The sequence below is a fragment of the Pan troglodytes genome, chromosome 15, assembly GCF_028858775.2.
Source record: "Pan troglodytes isolate AG18354 chromosome 15, NHGRI_mPanTro3-v2.0_pri, whole genome shotgun sequence".
NCBI classification, from domain to species: Eukaryota; Metazoa; Chordata; class Mammalia; order Primates; family Hominidae; genus Pan; species Pan troglodytes.
This window is the reverse complement of record NC_072413.2, coordinates 68,353,857-68,370,693: the sequence shown is the minus strand read 5'-3', so window position 1 is coordinate 68,370,693 and position 16,837 is coordinate 68,353,857. Positions and strand designations below refer to the sequence as shown.

General features: G+C 38.0%; 1 protein-coding gene across 3 annotated transcripts in view; it reads left to right on the top strand.

Annotated features, from left to right (window-relative positions):
* Window positions 1-15,049, top strand: part of SYNJ2BP (synaptojanin 2 binding protein) — a 50,497-nt gene extending 35,448 nt beyond the window's left edge. The window contains exons 3-5 of one of the 3 annotated variants that reach the window (XM_009428050.5): window positions 345-392; window positions 5,782-5,877; window positions 8,436-15,049. In XM_009428050.5, coding sequence (XP_009426325.2) covers window positions 345-392; window positions 5,782-5,877; window positions 8,436-8,576 — 285 coding nt within the window. In that variant the 3' untranslated portion in view covers window positions 8,577-15,049. Of the gene's footprint in view, window positions 1-341; window positions 393-5,781; window positions 5,878-8,435 lie in introns of all 3 variants that reach the window. The other 2 variants (XM_009428049.5, NM_001243124.4) reach the window with 2 other exon arrangements.
* Window positions 15,050-16,837: the final 1,788 nt, after the last annotated feature.

Below are 16,837 nucleotides of genomic sequence, written 5' to 3'. Positions count from 1 at the left end.
GGAATCTAAAAATGCTTAGAGGATGTCAGTATTGGAGAGCAAATTCAATTTTGGAGTAGAAATGATATTGTCAAGGGAGAAAGTCGTAATCATGACATGTTTTAGGGGCTGGTTTACCTTGGGTAAAGGATGAGAAAGGGTTCTTTAAGAAAGAATTATCTTTGCATTTCTAAAAGGTCTCTTATTTGGGGTTTTAAAGTAGTCATTAGAATAACGTCTCTTAAATTAGAATACCTTTAGCCTTAACTAGGAGGGTTGAAAGGCATAATTGGCTTAACTGGCCTATGCCCTTTATAACATCTTCTTTTGCCTGATGTACCAATGTCTTTCTTCCCTGTTAGCAGAAGGAGACTCAGATGGAGGGGCAGGATTACACACTGAATCATTGGCAGGTAAAGCTACTATTAGAATCCAGGCCTTGCAGCTTTATGTAGTACTGAGATTATGTCAGTCAGGCTTTGTGTATTTATGGCTTTTTCAGGGTGCACTCTGCAGCCAAACTTCAGGAAAGCATGTGCTATTTATTATGCTCAAGTGTACAAAGTTCTCTTAGGTATTGTAGAGTTATAATGATCAGCTGAGATACATGTTAAAGTTATAATAGAATGTAAAGTGGTGTCAGGCAGAGTTCAATTTGGACTTTAAGAGAGTTACACAGTATTCAAAGTATATAGTTGCATAGTATTCAGAGTTACAGAGTATTCAAAGAAGTAAATCAGTCATATCTAGTGATGTTATCTAGAAAGGCCTTGTCAGTGAAGTGGCACCTAACTAAATTGCTTTTTTAATTTTAATGCTACTTCTGTATATACAAATGAATAGTAATATTAATATATAAATACCTTGTTTTTATTCAACTCTAACTTTTTTTTTTTTTTTTTGAGACAGAGTCTTGCTCTGTTGCCCAGGCTGGAGTACAGTGGCACAATCTTGGCTCACTGCAACCTCTGCCTCCCGTGTTCAAGTGATTCTTCTGCCTCAGCCTCCCGAGTAGCTGGGACTACAGGTGTGCACCACCATGCCCAGCTTATTTTTGTATTTTTAGTAGAGACGGGGTTTCACCATGTTGGTCAGGCTGGTCTCGAACTCCTGACATCATGATTCGCCCTCCTTGGCCTCCCAAACTGTTGAGATTACAGGTGTGAGCCACCATGCCCGGCCTCAACTCTTAACACTTTTTAAATGTGTAACATTAAATACAAACTAAATGGCAAAACCAATAAAAATTTAATTTACAACATATATGTGATAGGCAGTAATATGTTGCTGAAATAAAATCCTTGCTTGCCATGTAAATTCATATAGGTTAGTGTTTTAAAGTGAAGGCTTTTGGGCCAGCCTGCTTGAGTTTGAATCCTTGGCTTTGCTGCTTTCATTCTGTTTGCTCACAGATAAATTGATAGCCTTTCTACACTTCAGTTTTATCACTTATAAAATAGGGGTTCCTAACTTACAGAACTATTGTGAAGACTAAATGAGTTAATACATGTAAGATGAACAGACAGCTCCAGACATGGTTATGTTCAATAATTCTCTGCAATTATTACTGACTACTATGGCAAAGATTATTTTAAGCCCAGTATTTCTACCATTTAATATAGTGACCCAATTATCTCATTTGCATTTATATTACTATGAAACCTTGGCTCTGAGCTGTGACATCATTTGGCATTCATTGACATGACTGCATCATTAACTTACTTGTCTGCCTCTAAAGAAAATACTTATTTCTTTATAATGAGAAATACAGCTATCACATGGGCTAGATTACTTAAGTGAGCATTCCCATGACGGTCAGCAATCTCACACCTATTCTGTCAGGAGTTAACTAGAAAATTGAGTCATTGAGAATTCATTGTGATAGTTATAGAAATCCTGAAGTTCTTTTCCTACAGCATATCTAACAAGAAAACCAAGGCATAACATGAAATTAAAGTCCCTCAACTAGAAAACTGTATTCATTTCTACACTGTAGGTAGCAGGACTGATCCTTTTTAAAGATCAATCTTGGAAGATAAATAGAATTTTTTAAAAGGGAAGGGCATTTAGGTGGTAGATACAGTTTGAGCACAGGTATAAAGGTAAAAAATATGTTTTATGTCCCAGTCAGTGAGTTATGTGACTTAGCTAGAGTATAGGATATAGGAAAGGAAATAGAAATTAACCTGAGAAGATAGGTTAGAGTCATTTCCTGGAAGACTTTCCATATCAGCATAAGAAACGAGGTATGTACTCTTTCCTTGCTCCCCAGTTTTGTTTTTGTTTTTTGAGCAGTAAAGTGGTAGTAACAGAATTGCACTTTAGGAAGATTAATCTGGAGACCTAGTATTTGAATCGGTTCCAACCTAGAGAAAAGTAAATCAGAGAGAAGTGATCACAGTAGTTCAACTAAGAGTATTTTAAACCAAGAGTCTTCTAAATTGATTGAAGTTTCTTTTGCCAAGGTTAAGGACATGCCTGGGAGACAGGTATGTTCCTTTCTCCAAAGATGATTTTGAGGGCTTTAATATTTAAAGGGGAAAAGTAGGCTGAAGAGCAAAGAGGGAAGGTATGGTAATCCACATGTTGCCAGAGGAAAGGAGCAGGCAAGGGAATAGTCAATTATGTATTTTCTTTTGCTTAGTAAGTTGGGACTTTACATAAGATAAGGTGAACGTAGAGTAATTACCTGTGGAGATATTTAACCTGTTATCTGTAGCTATCTGCTTGGGAACAAAAGGAAAAGCAGTTTATTGCATGACTCAGCTTGCAGCTTAATTTTTTCTCTTGACATAGTGGATTGGGGTCCCAAGTTTTTGTTTTGTTTTTAGTGTCAACAGCCTAAAATAGGCAATAGGAAAGAAAATACTATATGATAGATGTCATAGTGTTAGACTGTGGAGTTTGGCAATCTATTGTATATGAAAGTTGACAGCAGAGAGAGTTTAAAACTATTATCAAAATTTTAGCCTGGGCTGGGGCACAATGTCTCACACCTATAATCCCAGCACTTTCGGAGGCTGAGGCAGGAGAATCACTTGATCCCAGGAGTTCAAGTCTCCAGTCAGCCATGATCACACCACTGTGACAGCCTGAGGGACAGAGCAAGACTCTGTCTCAAAAAAAAAAAAAAGTTTGAAGGAATGATAGTGGCAATAAGAAGCAAGGTATGTATTCTGATTTTTGTGGGAAGTAATAAAGAGGTTTTGGATATGTTGAATTAGGGTCTAGCAGAGTATACAGGTGTAGGCATCCAACAAGAAACTGGCAAATCCAGAAGTACAAGTAGGGATACAAATTTGGGAGTTATCTTACAGATTATGGTTGAAATTGTTAAAGCTCACAGTGGGAGAGAAAGAAAGAAGATAGAGGACTGACATTGAACAACCTTGACTCACCTTAAGGAGAAAGAAAGGGAAGAGGAAATCCGGAAAGGAATAATTTAAGAACAAAGAATGCTAGGTGTTCATATGCCAAGATAGGAGAAAATTCCAAAACGGAGGAGGTGGTCTGAAGACAAAAACGGCTATAGGATTTGGTGATTGGAAGTCATTGGTGACCTTTAGAAAAACATGTTCTTCCCTTCTACCCCATACATTGTGAGATTACAGGGGAATAGAGAATGAATGCTGAAGAAATAGAGGTAGTGCATGCAAACAGTTCTTAGAACAAATTTAGCAGTCAAAGAGGAAAGAAGATGGGAAGAGAGTGATAATGCGTTCCAAGAAATAGTTGTATTGTTTTCTTTATAGAGGTGTATAATTTTAGTTGAGAGAAGGAGCAGAGAAAGATAATAATTAAGTAATCAAGAGGACAGAGTGTCTGTGTGAGTTTTGTAAGGAGGTTAGAAGAAGTATGATCAAGATCATCAGTGGATGGTTTCACCTTGAAAAGGAAATAGATCTAATTCAGAGACTAGGGGAAAGGAGTAGTGAGAAGATATAAAGAAACTTTGAGGGAGAAGGAAAGAAAATGTAGAAAGCATTTATCAGAAGTCCTCAGTGTTCTCACAAAAGATAAAGGAATCAGCCAGGGAGAGAGGTAGAAATGGGGTTGGAGATGGTGGTGGAAAAAGGTCTGGAACAGCTATCACTGCGTGTTTATTAAGGAGTTCAGTAAATGAGTAGAAGGGGTTTTAAGGATGAGCTGGAGTCAGCTAGTATGGGTCTATGGTGGAGAATGAGAATATACCTTTCTCCCAGAATATACCTTTCTCCCAGAATATTCAACTTAATGATGGCAAGAAAAGGATTGCAGAATATGGCCCAGGACTGGAAAGATGGCAGAAGATCATGGGGACAAAGGATTCTAATGATTTACCAAGTGCTTTGTTGAAATTACAACAGGAACTCCTAGATGGGCAAGGATGCAAGTAAAGTCTAAAAAGGTTACAAGGAGGAAATTCAGTAGATGAATAGAAAGTATGAAAAGAGTGGAAATTGTTGTCAGGTTTTTAAGAGTTTGAGATATTGGAGCTGAAGCATGTCTAATATTGAAGTCTAAGTTTACGTCAATTGGTGACTGAAGTGGAATGGAGTTGGAAACTATTGGTTTACAAAGATAGACTGTCTATAGGGCAGAAGTGTTGGGAGATTCATTCACCAAGTGTATTGGCAAGAGAGAGAGTAGAGGGAAGATTATGAGTGCCTTGGAGAAGGAAGATTGTGACAAGGAAAATGAGAGAGTTGAATAAGGGAGTGACTTGAGCATTAGCTGAGCAGAGGATAGTTGGTGAGTCAAGATGGAAGAATAACAGTGCAGAAGGAACAGTGAAATGCAAGGACACTTTGATCTTTCTTTCATTATTTACAAATCCTAGCCCTAGCTCCAGCACGAATCTCACTGAGCTTCAAGTTTCTTTATCTGTGGAAACGAGATAAAAATAATGTCTACCTCATAGGGTTATCATGAGAATTAAAAGAGATAATGTATGTCAAGTACAGAACCTATCAACATAAATATATCAGATGTTCTTATTGCTGCTACTGTTAACGATGACATTGACATGTATAAAAGATATGTAATCTTGCACTAAGTGGGCTGTGCTGTGTCACTGAATACAGCATAGGATAGATAGATTATTACTTGTGGCCGATGTCACTCCTAACTGCAAAAAGTATTAATACAAGTATTCCTTCACATCTCTCACCTCTAAGTGGTAGGAGTGATCTACACTGAAATTTTTTTAAGGATTTATATCATCACAGGAATATGGTTTTTACTAAATTTTGATTTAAAAATGACTAATTTACTAATTTGGATATAATGGATAGGAGTATCCGTGGAATCACAGGAAGTTGTTCACTATGAAAAGCCCAATAGAATGGGCTAGTATAGATTTATATGACATCAAAATAAATTGGTGGAGAGTTTCATAGAGTTATATTTCTACAGTTGCAGCTGGCAATGCCAGGGCTTAGGAATATAAAGGATAGGGTGGTAACCTGGAAGACCATGCTATCTGTAAGGAAGCAGGTTAACACTCATGGAAGAAATACTAATACAGTAACAGATTCCCAAGTGTCAAAATGAGACAGGCATAGAAGCTAAGAGGAAGGAGAGACCACTTTTTATTTTACCTAGGTTCTCTTCAGATGGCCTGTGGAACTTCAGTTCTAGGAAAACATAGTTTTGAAAATGAAAAAAGTTCTAAGTTCTGAGCTCTAAGTAACTTTGCCCATACTCCTAGTCCTTGCAATTTGCTCTGAAGGAGTTTGTTATTTAAAGTTTGGCCATTTGAAAATAAATTGTTGACTTATAATAGCCTTCTTCCTTTCTTACTACTCTTTGGTGTTTTGACAGGTAAATGGCCAAGACCTAAAGAACCTGCTGCACCAGGATGCTGTAGACCTCTTTCGTAATGCAGGCTATGCTGTGTCTCTGAGAGTGCAGCACAGGGTAGGTATCACTTCGAGCCAGAAACCTGGCACCAGGCTTTTGCACTGTACTTCTGAATAAACCCAGTGTGTGTAATCTTCAGTGTTGCTTTTTGTTTGTTTTACCCTCACTCCCCTGAAGAGTTTCTCAGGCAAAGGGAGGGGTCCATTGGTACTTCTGCTTATCATTGAAGGACATTCAGGCCAGGCACGGTGGCTCACACCTGTAATCCCAGCACTTTGGGAGGCCAAGGTGGGCAGATCACTTCAGGCCAGGAGTTCGAGACCAGCCTGGCCAACATAGCAAAACCTCATCTCTACTAAAAATACAAAAAATTCAGGCACGGTGGTGCACACCTGTAGTCTCAGCTACTTGGGATGCTAAGGTGGGAGGATTGCTTGAGCCCAGGAGGTGGAGGTTGCAGTGAGCCAAGATCATACCACTAGACTCCAGCCTGGGCAAGAGAGTGAGACCCTGTCTCAAAAAAAAAAAAAAAGAAAAAAAGAAAAAAAAAAGAGAAATTCACAACAGTATGGCTTATAACCAAGGTCCTTGCTTCAAGATAATATGCCTTAAAGATAAAGCTTGACAACCAAATTAAAACAGATGATTAAAGAAAAGCCAGGTGTGGTGACTCACATCTGTACTCTCAGCACTTTGGGAGGCCAAGGTGGTATGATTGCTTGAGCCCGGGGGGTTCAAGACTAGCCTGGGCAACATAGAGAGACCTCATCTCTTAAAAAAATAATAATAAAAAAAAAAAATAAAAAATTTTATGAGTGACATGGACCAATGGAAAATAAATTAATTAGTTAATTAATTAAAAAGATGGTAAAAAAAGTAGGCAATTTTACTTTTTGGTAGGGAAGGAACCGTATGTCTACCGTTGAAAACTTATTTATAAAACCATTGGATAAAACACTACAAAGATGGTGGGTTTTCTGGTACCCACTATATGCTTTTCCCTGTCACTGCCATGAACCCTTCATTTATCAACTTGGTGACCCTCTTAACCAAATCTTTAGTGTTCATAGGAGAACTCCAGGAAAAAGGAAATGGAATTCAGAATTCAGTCAAGGCAGCACCTATCCCTGCATCTGTTTCTTATTTCCTAGTGTTTTATAATTTGGATGATGATGTAAGGGAAGCCTGGGTAGATATAATTCCTCCTGTAGCATTGAGAATTTCTGAGCATATTCACAAAACAGGTTCCATGTGCCTTTAAATTAAATCAATTTGCTACTTCTTAAATAGGTGCACTCTTTTCCTCACTCAGTGGCTAAGGATTTAGAAGCTTAAGAACATTTAGAGGAGTTCCTAAAAAAAGTAGAGAAGGCAGAACGTGAAAGATACCTGAGAAAACAACCAGTTGCAAGCAGAATCTGGGTGTAATGGATTAGAAAACAGGTTAATAAGAGATAATATTGGTCATCAGTTGCTTCTGCCTTGGCTCTTCTCTTTCTAAAGCATGGGAGCATTTGTGCAGTAGATAAAAACAAGTAAATATAGGGACACACTTCAATATGATTACAATTCTTTTGGAAGGTATGTGAGAAGTTATTTCCAGTGTTCACTTTTAAGGAAACATCCATAAATAATTCCTAATAAAAAAGACCCTTATGTTCAGGGAATTGGCCTAGCCCTAAAAACCATGCCTTCTTATTGAGCATGTCCTTTCAGGACAGCTCATCAGCAAATGAATGAAAAACATAGAGGTGGAATAGAGGGTATAATGGTATTTCATGCAGTCTTGCCTTTCAGATTGAAGTGTCAGTTTTATGAGTTGTAATGAGGAAGTTTAACTGAAATACGATGGTGCCATAATTATTGCAAGTTAGCCACTAAAAGTTGATATTAAGAAGAGCTACCCTGAAAACCATCACTAAAATGAAGACCATCCAGCCTCAAAAGGAAACACTTAGCCAATAGAAAATTATAACCACTAGGATATAATTTCTTTTTGCTTTTTTACATCTGTTCCATATAGATTCACCTTCATCTCTCTCTAGTATTAGAAATGAGCAGATGAAGGGCAAAACCCCATCTTTGGAGGGAGTTGGGTGCCTTCTGGGATATGGAAAGCATTTTTCAAGTAATGGCATTGGACGTATGTTGGTATTGCACCTATGTTGACATTGCCCACATCTGCTCTTACTGCATTTTGATGACTGATTATCTAAGTAAACATTTCCAGAAAGATTCCCCTTCTTCCTCACCAAGTAATATCCAAGTTCCCTATAAGATCATAGGTTTTATCTCATGTCTTCATTTTCCTGATACGATACACAAATAGCAAGGTAGAGGCAGTACAGAAACAGAAATTACCTGACTTGCCTTCAGGGGTCCGTTTAGGTCAGCAAGGTTAAATGCCTCCCCATTAGACCTATTTTCTTTCCAAAGACCCTGTGACACTGATGCATCAGCTCAGGACAAAGAGAGGACTCCTTCTGCTAGGTATTGCTGGGGGTTACAGTTTTGGGTGGTCTAGAGTCTACAAACCCAGGTGATGTATCAACCTGGGCGTTTCAGTTGCAAACACACATTAGTCACTAGAGTTAACATTTTTCTTTCCCTTCCAGTTACAGGTGCAGAATGGACCTATAGGACATCGAGGTGAAGGGGACCCAAGTGGTATTCCCATATTTATGGTGCTGGTGCCAGTGTTTGCCCTCACCATGGTAGCAGCCTGGGCTTTCATGAGATACCGGCAACAACTTTGAAAAACTTGCTCTCTTTCAATACTCCCAATGAAGATACATTTCACTCACCCTCCACCCCTGCTATTCTGCCATGTCTTTCCCTCTCTCTGCATAGCCAGATTTGAAGTGACTGATACCCACCCCAAACCTTGCTGTTCACAGTCTCCAATTCTTCATATTCTAATGGGAAAGTAAAGGTATTGTTTGAAGGAAAACTGAAGAAAAGACTTGGCTTAGAACAAGTGAGGAGTTATATATTTTACTAGGACTTTTGATAGAAATTCAGCTACAACCCAAAGAGAGAAAGATTGAGTCTTCCTGTCACCATAGGCAATACCTTTTTTCTTAGCTGGCATGCCATAAAGGCCAGCTATGTGATATTAGAGGAAGAAAGGATTTTTCTTTTTAATGATCTTCCTTGGGAAATTATTGTGGCCTTTATTTAATTTCTAACTACATACCTGGGTGCCTATATCGACAAAGAGTGAGAAGAGCATTTTTACTTTTTAAAAAAAGCAAATACATATATACACATACGTATGCAAATATTATAGTATAATAGTGATCCCTATGGAGAATTAAAGGTGAGAAAGCTACTTTGTGGTGTCTAGGTTTCTGATAAAAGGGATGATCTTAACTGAAGAATTTAAAGAGATACTTAAACAGAGCAAATGTAGTAGGAACAAGGGAGTGAGCCTTGTAAGAGGACGTTCAGTCTCATTTATTAAAATAATAACTGAGACTGGGAGAGGTGGCTCATGCCTGTAAATCCCAGCACTTTGGTAGCCTGAAGTGGGAGATTGCTTGAGTCCAGGAGACCAGCCTGGGCAACATAGCAAAACCTCATCTCTATTTAAAAAAAAAAATAGAAAAAAATGTAATAACTGAAGCAACTAATTAAAAATCTTAGAAGAACAATATTTATTCTTATAACAGCCGACTATGGTGAGTTATTATAAGGTAAATTGCCATAATCCAGCGCTGCTCACATCTAAAAAACTTTGAGGTGTAAAGGTAAATTGTACCAATCTCTGGGCTGCCCTAGTGACTTTTTTGATACCTCAGAGTCCTATTGAAGAACCAGGTGGAATGATTGTGGTAAGGGCTATAGTGCTGGAGCCAAACACCCCAGCAAGAAAACTCTAAAAGGACAAAAGATAAGGTAGTGCCTCCAAGGTGGCACCTGAACCCTCTCAGGCTACTTTTTGGTTTCTACTAACAAACCTGAGGGAAGGAACTGCCTCCCTGGCAGGATGGGCGTCAAATCAACTCTGGCTTCAGATTTAGTTAAAATGAGGCCGGGTGCAGCGGCTCACACCTGTCATCTCAGCACTTTGGGAGGCCGAGGCAGGCAGATCACAAGTTCAGGAGTTCAAGACCAGCCTGGCCAACATGGTGAAACCCCATGTCTACTGAAAATACAAAAATTACCTGGACATGGTGGCGCGTTCCTGTAATTCCAGCTACTCAGGAGGCTGAGGCAGGAGAACTGTTTGAACCAGGACCTGGGAGACGGAGGTTGCAGTGAGCCAAGATCACGCCACTGCACTCCAGCCTGGGCTACAGAGCAAGACTCCATCTCAAAAAAAGAAAGGCATGGATTGCTAGTATTTTTGAAAGGCTTTATACACTACATACGGCTTTTAATAAACCTTTTTGCAGCAAGAGGGAGGAAAAGAGTTTTGTTTGCTTTAGGAGGTAGGGAAATGTGGTAGGTGTTTCATGCGGCCTAGGAGGAGGATATGAATGAATGGATACTATGGAATGCCAGTGATCTTGATAAGGTGGGAACCATCCTGTTCATGTTCTTTTAAGGCTGGTTTTAAGCACTATGGGTAGCTGAATTTTCTGGCTTTAAGAAAATCATTTCCATTAGCCAAATATATTGGCCATACTATAGGCCTTTTATAATTTTGTTAGCAAGATTATCAGGACTCAGGCAATCAACTGTATTTCATTTCTAGCTTGGACAGTCTGGTAATTAAATGTTGATTGGACATCAGCTGTGTCAAGACACTTTTACAAAGAAGTACAGTGCATATTCTCCATCCCATAGGGCTTTTGGGTTCCAACTGCGAAGACAACACTCTTATTGGCCACATAGGTAGGACAGTGTAAGTAGGGGTCGTGTTTATATTACAGACAGCAAAAGAGAAAAGTTACTGAGAACTGGGGCATTTGAGAAAGTTACGTGGAGGAAAGGGACAAGTTAAAGACCCTTAAGGACCTCACAGCCTAGTTAAGAGAATTCATAAACAGGTGAGAAGTTAAAAGTATATCAGCAGGCTAAGTATTGAAAACAATATTAAAGGGGTACCATGCAAAACACGATGCAGCAACAAAGAAGATATGCAGGTAATCATCACATTTTCTTTTAGAAATTCAGGGGAAAAAAGATGTCACATAATGGCATCAGGCTCAATTGGAAAGGGAAGGCTTTTGAAAATAAGAGGTCCAGTAAGACCTTGCCTCTGGGTCACTACTGGTATAGGGAGAAACTTGCTTTAAACAGTCCTGACATAAAGTGCCTTTTGACATCAACTATTCAATACCTTTGAGACTCACTTAGACAACTGGACTCATTGTAGGTTCCACAGAAAATCACAGACAACATTCTAGTTGTCACTCCAACCAGCCACACTAGGAGGGCACAGCCTCTGGTACCCTTTCTGTTCCTGAAGGCATGTACAGCGGCTTCTACAGCAAGCTTGCTTACCTCCCAGGATTCACCTCATGGTTTGGACACTGATTCCTGAGAGAGCCTTGAGACACACAAAGTGAAAAAAATGTCAAGCAGGAATGAAAGCTCTAGTTTTTTGCTTGTTGGTATATGTAAATTTGTTTTAAAAGTATCCATCCTGTCGTTGGTAGAAGTTTTGCTTTGGTTGATAATAGAGATTCTGATGTACTCTTATAACTTAGGTTTTCTCAGAAATTAAATAGCATTGAAGATCAATGTAATACAGTTTTAAGCAGGTACACTAATTATATTATTGATTCTATAGAAAACTAAAATTATAGATGAGGTATCAGAATCCATTATAGGTTGTAAAAAAATTCATGTTCTTCATAGATTGAGTCTAATATTTCTTCTATAGATTGCATCTAATGTTCCTACTACCTAAATTATTACGTTCAAAGTTTTGAAAATTGAACGAAGGTATTTTTCAGTACTTAAAACATTTCTCTATCATTCTGTATTACATGTATAATTATAAGATATTGTTTGCTTCAACTAGCTGTACTTTGTTTTCCTGTGAAGTTTCAACTTATGTGTTATCGATTTAACTTAATTGTTCCATCTAGCCATGTATAATGGAAAAAGGAAGTTAATATTTGTTATTGTGTTCTATGCCAGGGACTGTACCAAACTCTGATTGGTACATTATTTCATGTCTCACAACTCTGGGATCTAAGTATTGTCACAAAGAGACTAAAAATGAGATAAAAAATTACTTGACTAGGATTACATAGGTGGTAATAATAGAATCAGGATTTAAACTCAGGACTTCAGATGCCAGCATCAATGATATTCTCTCACTGGAAGTGGTTCTCAAAGCAAGGTCCTGACAAAAGCATCAGCATTACTAGGGAACTTGTTAGAAAAGCAAGTTCATAGGCTGGGCATAGTGGCTCATGCCTGTAATCCCAGCACTCTAGGAGGCCTAGGCAGGCGGGTCACTTGAGCTCAGGAGTTTGAGACCAGCCTGCACAACGTGATGAAACCCTGTCTTTACTAAAAGTCAAACAAATTAGTGGTGCATGCCTGTAGGCCCAGCTACACGGGAGGATTGCTTGAGCCCAGGAGATTGAGGTGCAGTGAGCCGTGATTGCTCCACTTCATTCTAGCCTGAGCAACGGAGTGAGACCTTGTCTCAAAAACAAACAAACAAACAAACAAACAAAGAAACAAAAAGCAAGTTCCCAGAAGAGAAAAAAGAAGTTCCAGACCTAGTGAATCAAAAACTCTGAGCGTGGCATCTCACAATCTGTGTTTTTGTAATCCTTCCAGGTGACTGATTCATGCTAAAGTTTGAGAGTCATTGCTCTATGCCAATCATCATTCCCTTTGCTCAGGTTAGAATCATCTGGAGAGCTTATAAACGTCCCCATGCCCAGGCTGCACACAGATCAATTAAAAGGAACCTCTGAGGGTGGGACTCAAGCAGCAGTAAAATAAAGTTCATTGAGTGATTCTGGTGTGCAGCCGCAGTTGAAAATGTTATATAGCATTTAAACAAGACACTATTTAATTAAACTAAACACTATTTAAATTATTAAATTACATACATTGCTTCAGGCAAAACAACAACAACAACAACAACAACAAAAACTTGGGCCTTTAGAGCCCAGCTTTCTGAACTTCTGCACGAAGTAAGTGGAACATTCATTTCTTCCTGATTTGCTAAGGATTGATCAACCTCCAGCAAAATGTATGATTAGTGAGTGTTTCAGTTGGTGCATCGATTAAATGAGAACCAATCATAGAATATTGAAGCTAAAAAGGACCAGAGAGCTTCTAGGATGAATCTGTCTTAGAGATGAGAAAAATAAAGGCTCAGAGAGGGAAGCTAACTTAACTCTAATCAGACTTAGTTTGTTGCAGAAGTGACCTTTCTGTCTCATATTTATGTCTTGAATATATTCACTACATGAATACACAGACTACCCATTTTATCTTAGTCTACTTTCTTCTCTCTTTGGGCCTGAATAAAGATCAGAACTGATAGACAGCTAAAGGATATTGCAAGCATCATTATTGGAATTGGGAGATTCCACAGAACAATCTGAGAATGATCTCATCTTATTCTGAGACTAATTCCAATAGTTCTAGAGACTTTTTTTTTATGGTGGACATTGTTTTTATTGTGTAAATAAGCAATTTTTAAAGTATATTTAAAGAAATGAAACATAAGGAAGTATATAGGCTGTCAGGTATGTGGGGAAGTGAAGTTCATGTAGTTTTCATGTGGAGCCCATACAGATTTTATTATAGTCAATTTTAGTGAAATTTATCCTTGGTCAGATGAAGGTTTTTTTCCTTCATTCAGCAAATAACTAATGAGTGCCTACTATGTGCTAGGTGCCGAAGATAGAGAGATAAATAACACTTAGTCACTCTAAGCTGAAATTGCTCAGCATATGAAAGTGGAGGAATATTTGTAGGTGATTTTGATGTTAAAGTATTTTTTTAACATCACCTGGTAGTAGAAGATTGAGTTATGAAGCTGTCTACCTCTCACCTATAATAGTTTTAGAGTTGGTTGCTATTTTGGTGTAAGTCTCTTTTGCTGTTCCTCTTTTAACTGCAAATCTTTTTGAGACCAGCACTCACATCCAAAAGGGCAATTGTGATAAAAAAGAAGACAGTATTTTAAGGATTCTGATCAGAACCAGATTCTTTTCTTTTCTTTTTTTTTTTTTTTTGGAGACGGAGTCTTGCTCTGTCGCCTAGGCTGGAGTGCAGTGGCACGATCTCAGCTCACTGCAATCTCTGCCGCCCGGGTTCAAGCGATTCTCCTGCCTCAGCCTCCCCAGTCGTTGGGATTACAGGTGTGTGCCACAACGCCTGGCTAATTTTTGTATTTTTAGTAGACATGGGGTTTCAGCATCTTGGCCAGGCTGGTCTTGAATTCCTGACCTCGTGATCCACCCATCTCGGCCTCCCAAAGTGCAGAACCAGATTCTTAACTGCCACAGACTCTTGTATTATGTAATTTATATACAGAACACAAAGCACTTGATTTGCTTAACTGATGTACTTGATGATACTATAAAACCTATATTATGAGAAAGCATTGCTCCTTCAAAGGAATCAAGTGATAGCAAACACTCGGTCCTGTTTCCAGGTTTTCCTCACTGTTCATTTTGCCTTTGTTCTTGCAGGGGGAGAATGAGAGGGGCGAGAGCTAAAGTGTGTTGTCAATGCAAGTCAATCATTAACCAACAATAATTTACAAAAGAACTTTATATTTGCTGTAATCATTAAATTTAGTTACTAATCCCAGGAAAAGGGTTAGTCCTTCTTCCTAGTTTGTAGATTTGCAAATGGAGATGAATAATTGAATCCTATTTTAATCTTTTATCTGCAGTAATCTGGGCTTCTTATTACCGGATATATTTGCATTTTACCTCCAGGCCATGTTAGTTCTTAGAAGATTATTTTCCTCATGAACCCTATTTTGTTTTGCTTCCTTTCTGCTTCAATTCTAATGTCACATTGCATACCTGGATGTAAACAGCAGTCAGTTTCTCAGATCAAATAGAGCCCTGTAGCAACTTGGAAGACACAGAAGACACACGGACATAAAACTGTATTTATTATCCAGGGAATGTCACTACAGATTAATTATGTTAATGAGGCCATCAAAATCTATGGTAATCTTTCAGGCTTTGTTGTTTGATATCAGATACAGCAAATGAGATAATAATGTGTCTAATTGTGCCTAGCCAGTATTGGTATTTAATAAAACTTTGTCATTGAATCTTTACAATCTTTTTTCACCTTATTTTGAAGACCGTTGATTAAATATCTCATTTTTTTTTCTTCCAGATGAGGGTTTTTTCCTTCATTCAGCAAATGTCTGATAAGTGCTTACTATGTACTAGATATTCTTAGGGTAACACCTCTGACAGAATTGTGGAAAGAGGAAGAAATCTAAATGATCAGTTTGAGGCTTTGACATAGGAGATAAGGAACAGGACATTGATATCCTGTTAACAATTATGGAGCTCTTATCAATATTCCAGCTTTTGTTCTAAGGCCTTTGCATGTATAATATTTATTTAAGCCTCAAAACAACTCTTAAGATAACTGCTGTTGTTATCTTCATTTTATAGATAAAAGGCATAGAGAGGTTAAGTAACTTGCCCAAGTTATACAGCTACTAAGTGCCAAAGCTGTGATTTAAACCCAGGCAATCTGGCTTCAAAACCTGCATTCATAACTATAACACCTTACTGTCTCTACTTCCCATGGTACCAGGCACTGCATTAGGCTGCCCTTTTGTATAACTTAATGCCAAATTCTCATATCTGTGCAAGGCAGTGTCAATATTCCATTTTTATAGGGGAGGTAACTTGATGCTTAAAGAAGTTAATAACTTGCTCAAGATACATAACTAGTCAGTTCCAGACCTGGGAATTTACTTCAAGCCAATGAGGAGTCCACTGCCCTTCCACTATTCTAGAAAATTAAGGTTTACTATACTCAATTTGATTCAACCATGCTATCACATCCTTCCATTATGGATAACAGGAAATTGACTGCACTAGGTTAAATGTTCTATAATAGCAGTAGCAGTATCATTGTGTATTTATTCGCAATGTTTGCAAGCAATTGCCAACATTTACCATCTTACTTGTATCCCCTTCATCCCCCAAAGCCTTATAAGATACATAGAAGGCAGAAGTGGGTTTGTGCCACAGCATGAAAAAGGACTTGTCAGAACTGAATATTGTTGACCTTTATTCTAAGTTAGTTTGCATACAGCTGACTTTGATATGAAGAGAAAAGGCAGTTTACATTGGTCATCATTGCTCCGTCACCCATGTTAAGCAGTTCAGGCCTGAAATCAAATTGGTAGTCTACAGTATGTATAGAATGGCCATGTTCTTGATAGGCAAAGGTGTGTCAGTTACCAATTATGTAACAAACCACTGCAAAACTTAAGTGGCTTAAAGCATATTAATAATTTTTTAAAAGATTCTGTCAATTGACTATTTGTTCTGCTGATATCACCTGAGATGGTTTTACTAATCAATTCTTGTATTTTTGCTTGTTTCCTATTTTCTTAATTTAGCTTTTATTTTGGTTAATTCCCTCATTATGCTTTCCTTTGTGTTTTTGGTTTTGGGCTTTTTTTTGTTGTACTTTTCCTTTTCATAAGTTGGATATTTGTTTTCAGTCATGTGCAATCATAGGACTTCATATGAAGTTTTTTCCTTTTTATTAACTGCCATATAACATAAGTTCTATTTTGATATCCTCCTCAGTTTGGGGGTTATTCAAAATGTTGTTTGATTTGGAAGTGATTATTTTAGGAAATAGATTCATTTTTGAGGCATCAAGTTCCAATTCTATTGGATGTGCATTGTGTTTTGTTTTATAGGAAACTTTGTGTGTACAATGGTATTTGACTAATCTTTTTTTAAAAAAAACAGTGGTAGACAATAGATGTTATTCAAGCATTTAAAACAACACAAAACACACATACAGACAGGACATTTTTTAGTGGTTTCCTTTCCAGGAAGTTTATCTTGAGATAAAAGTGCACTTCACT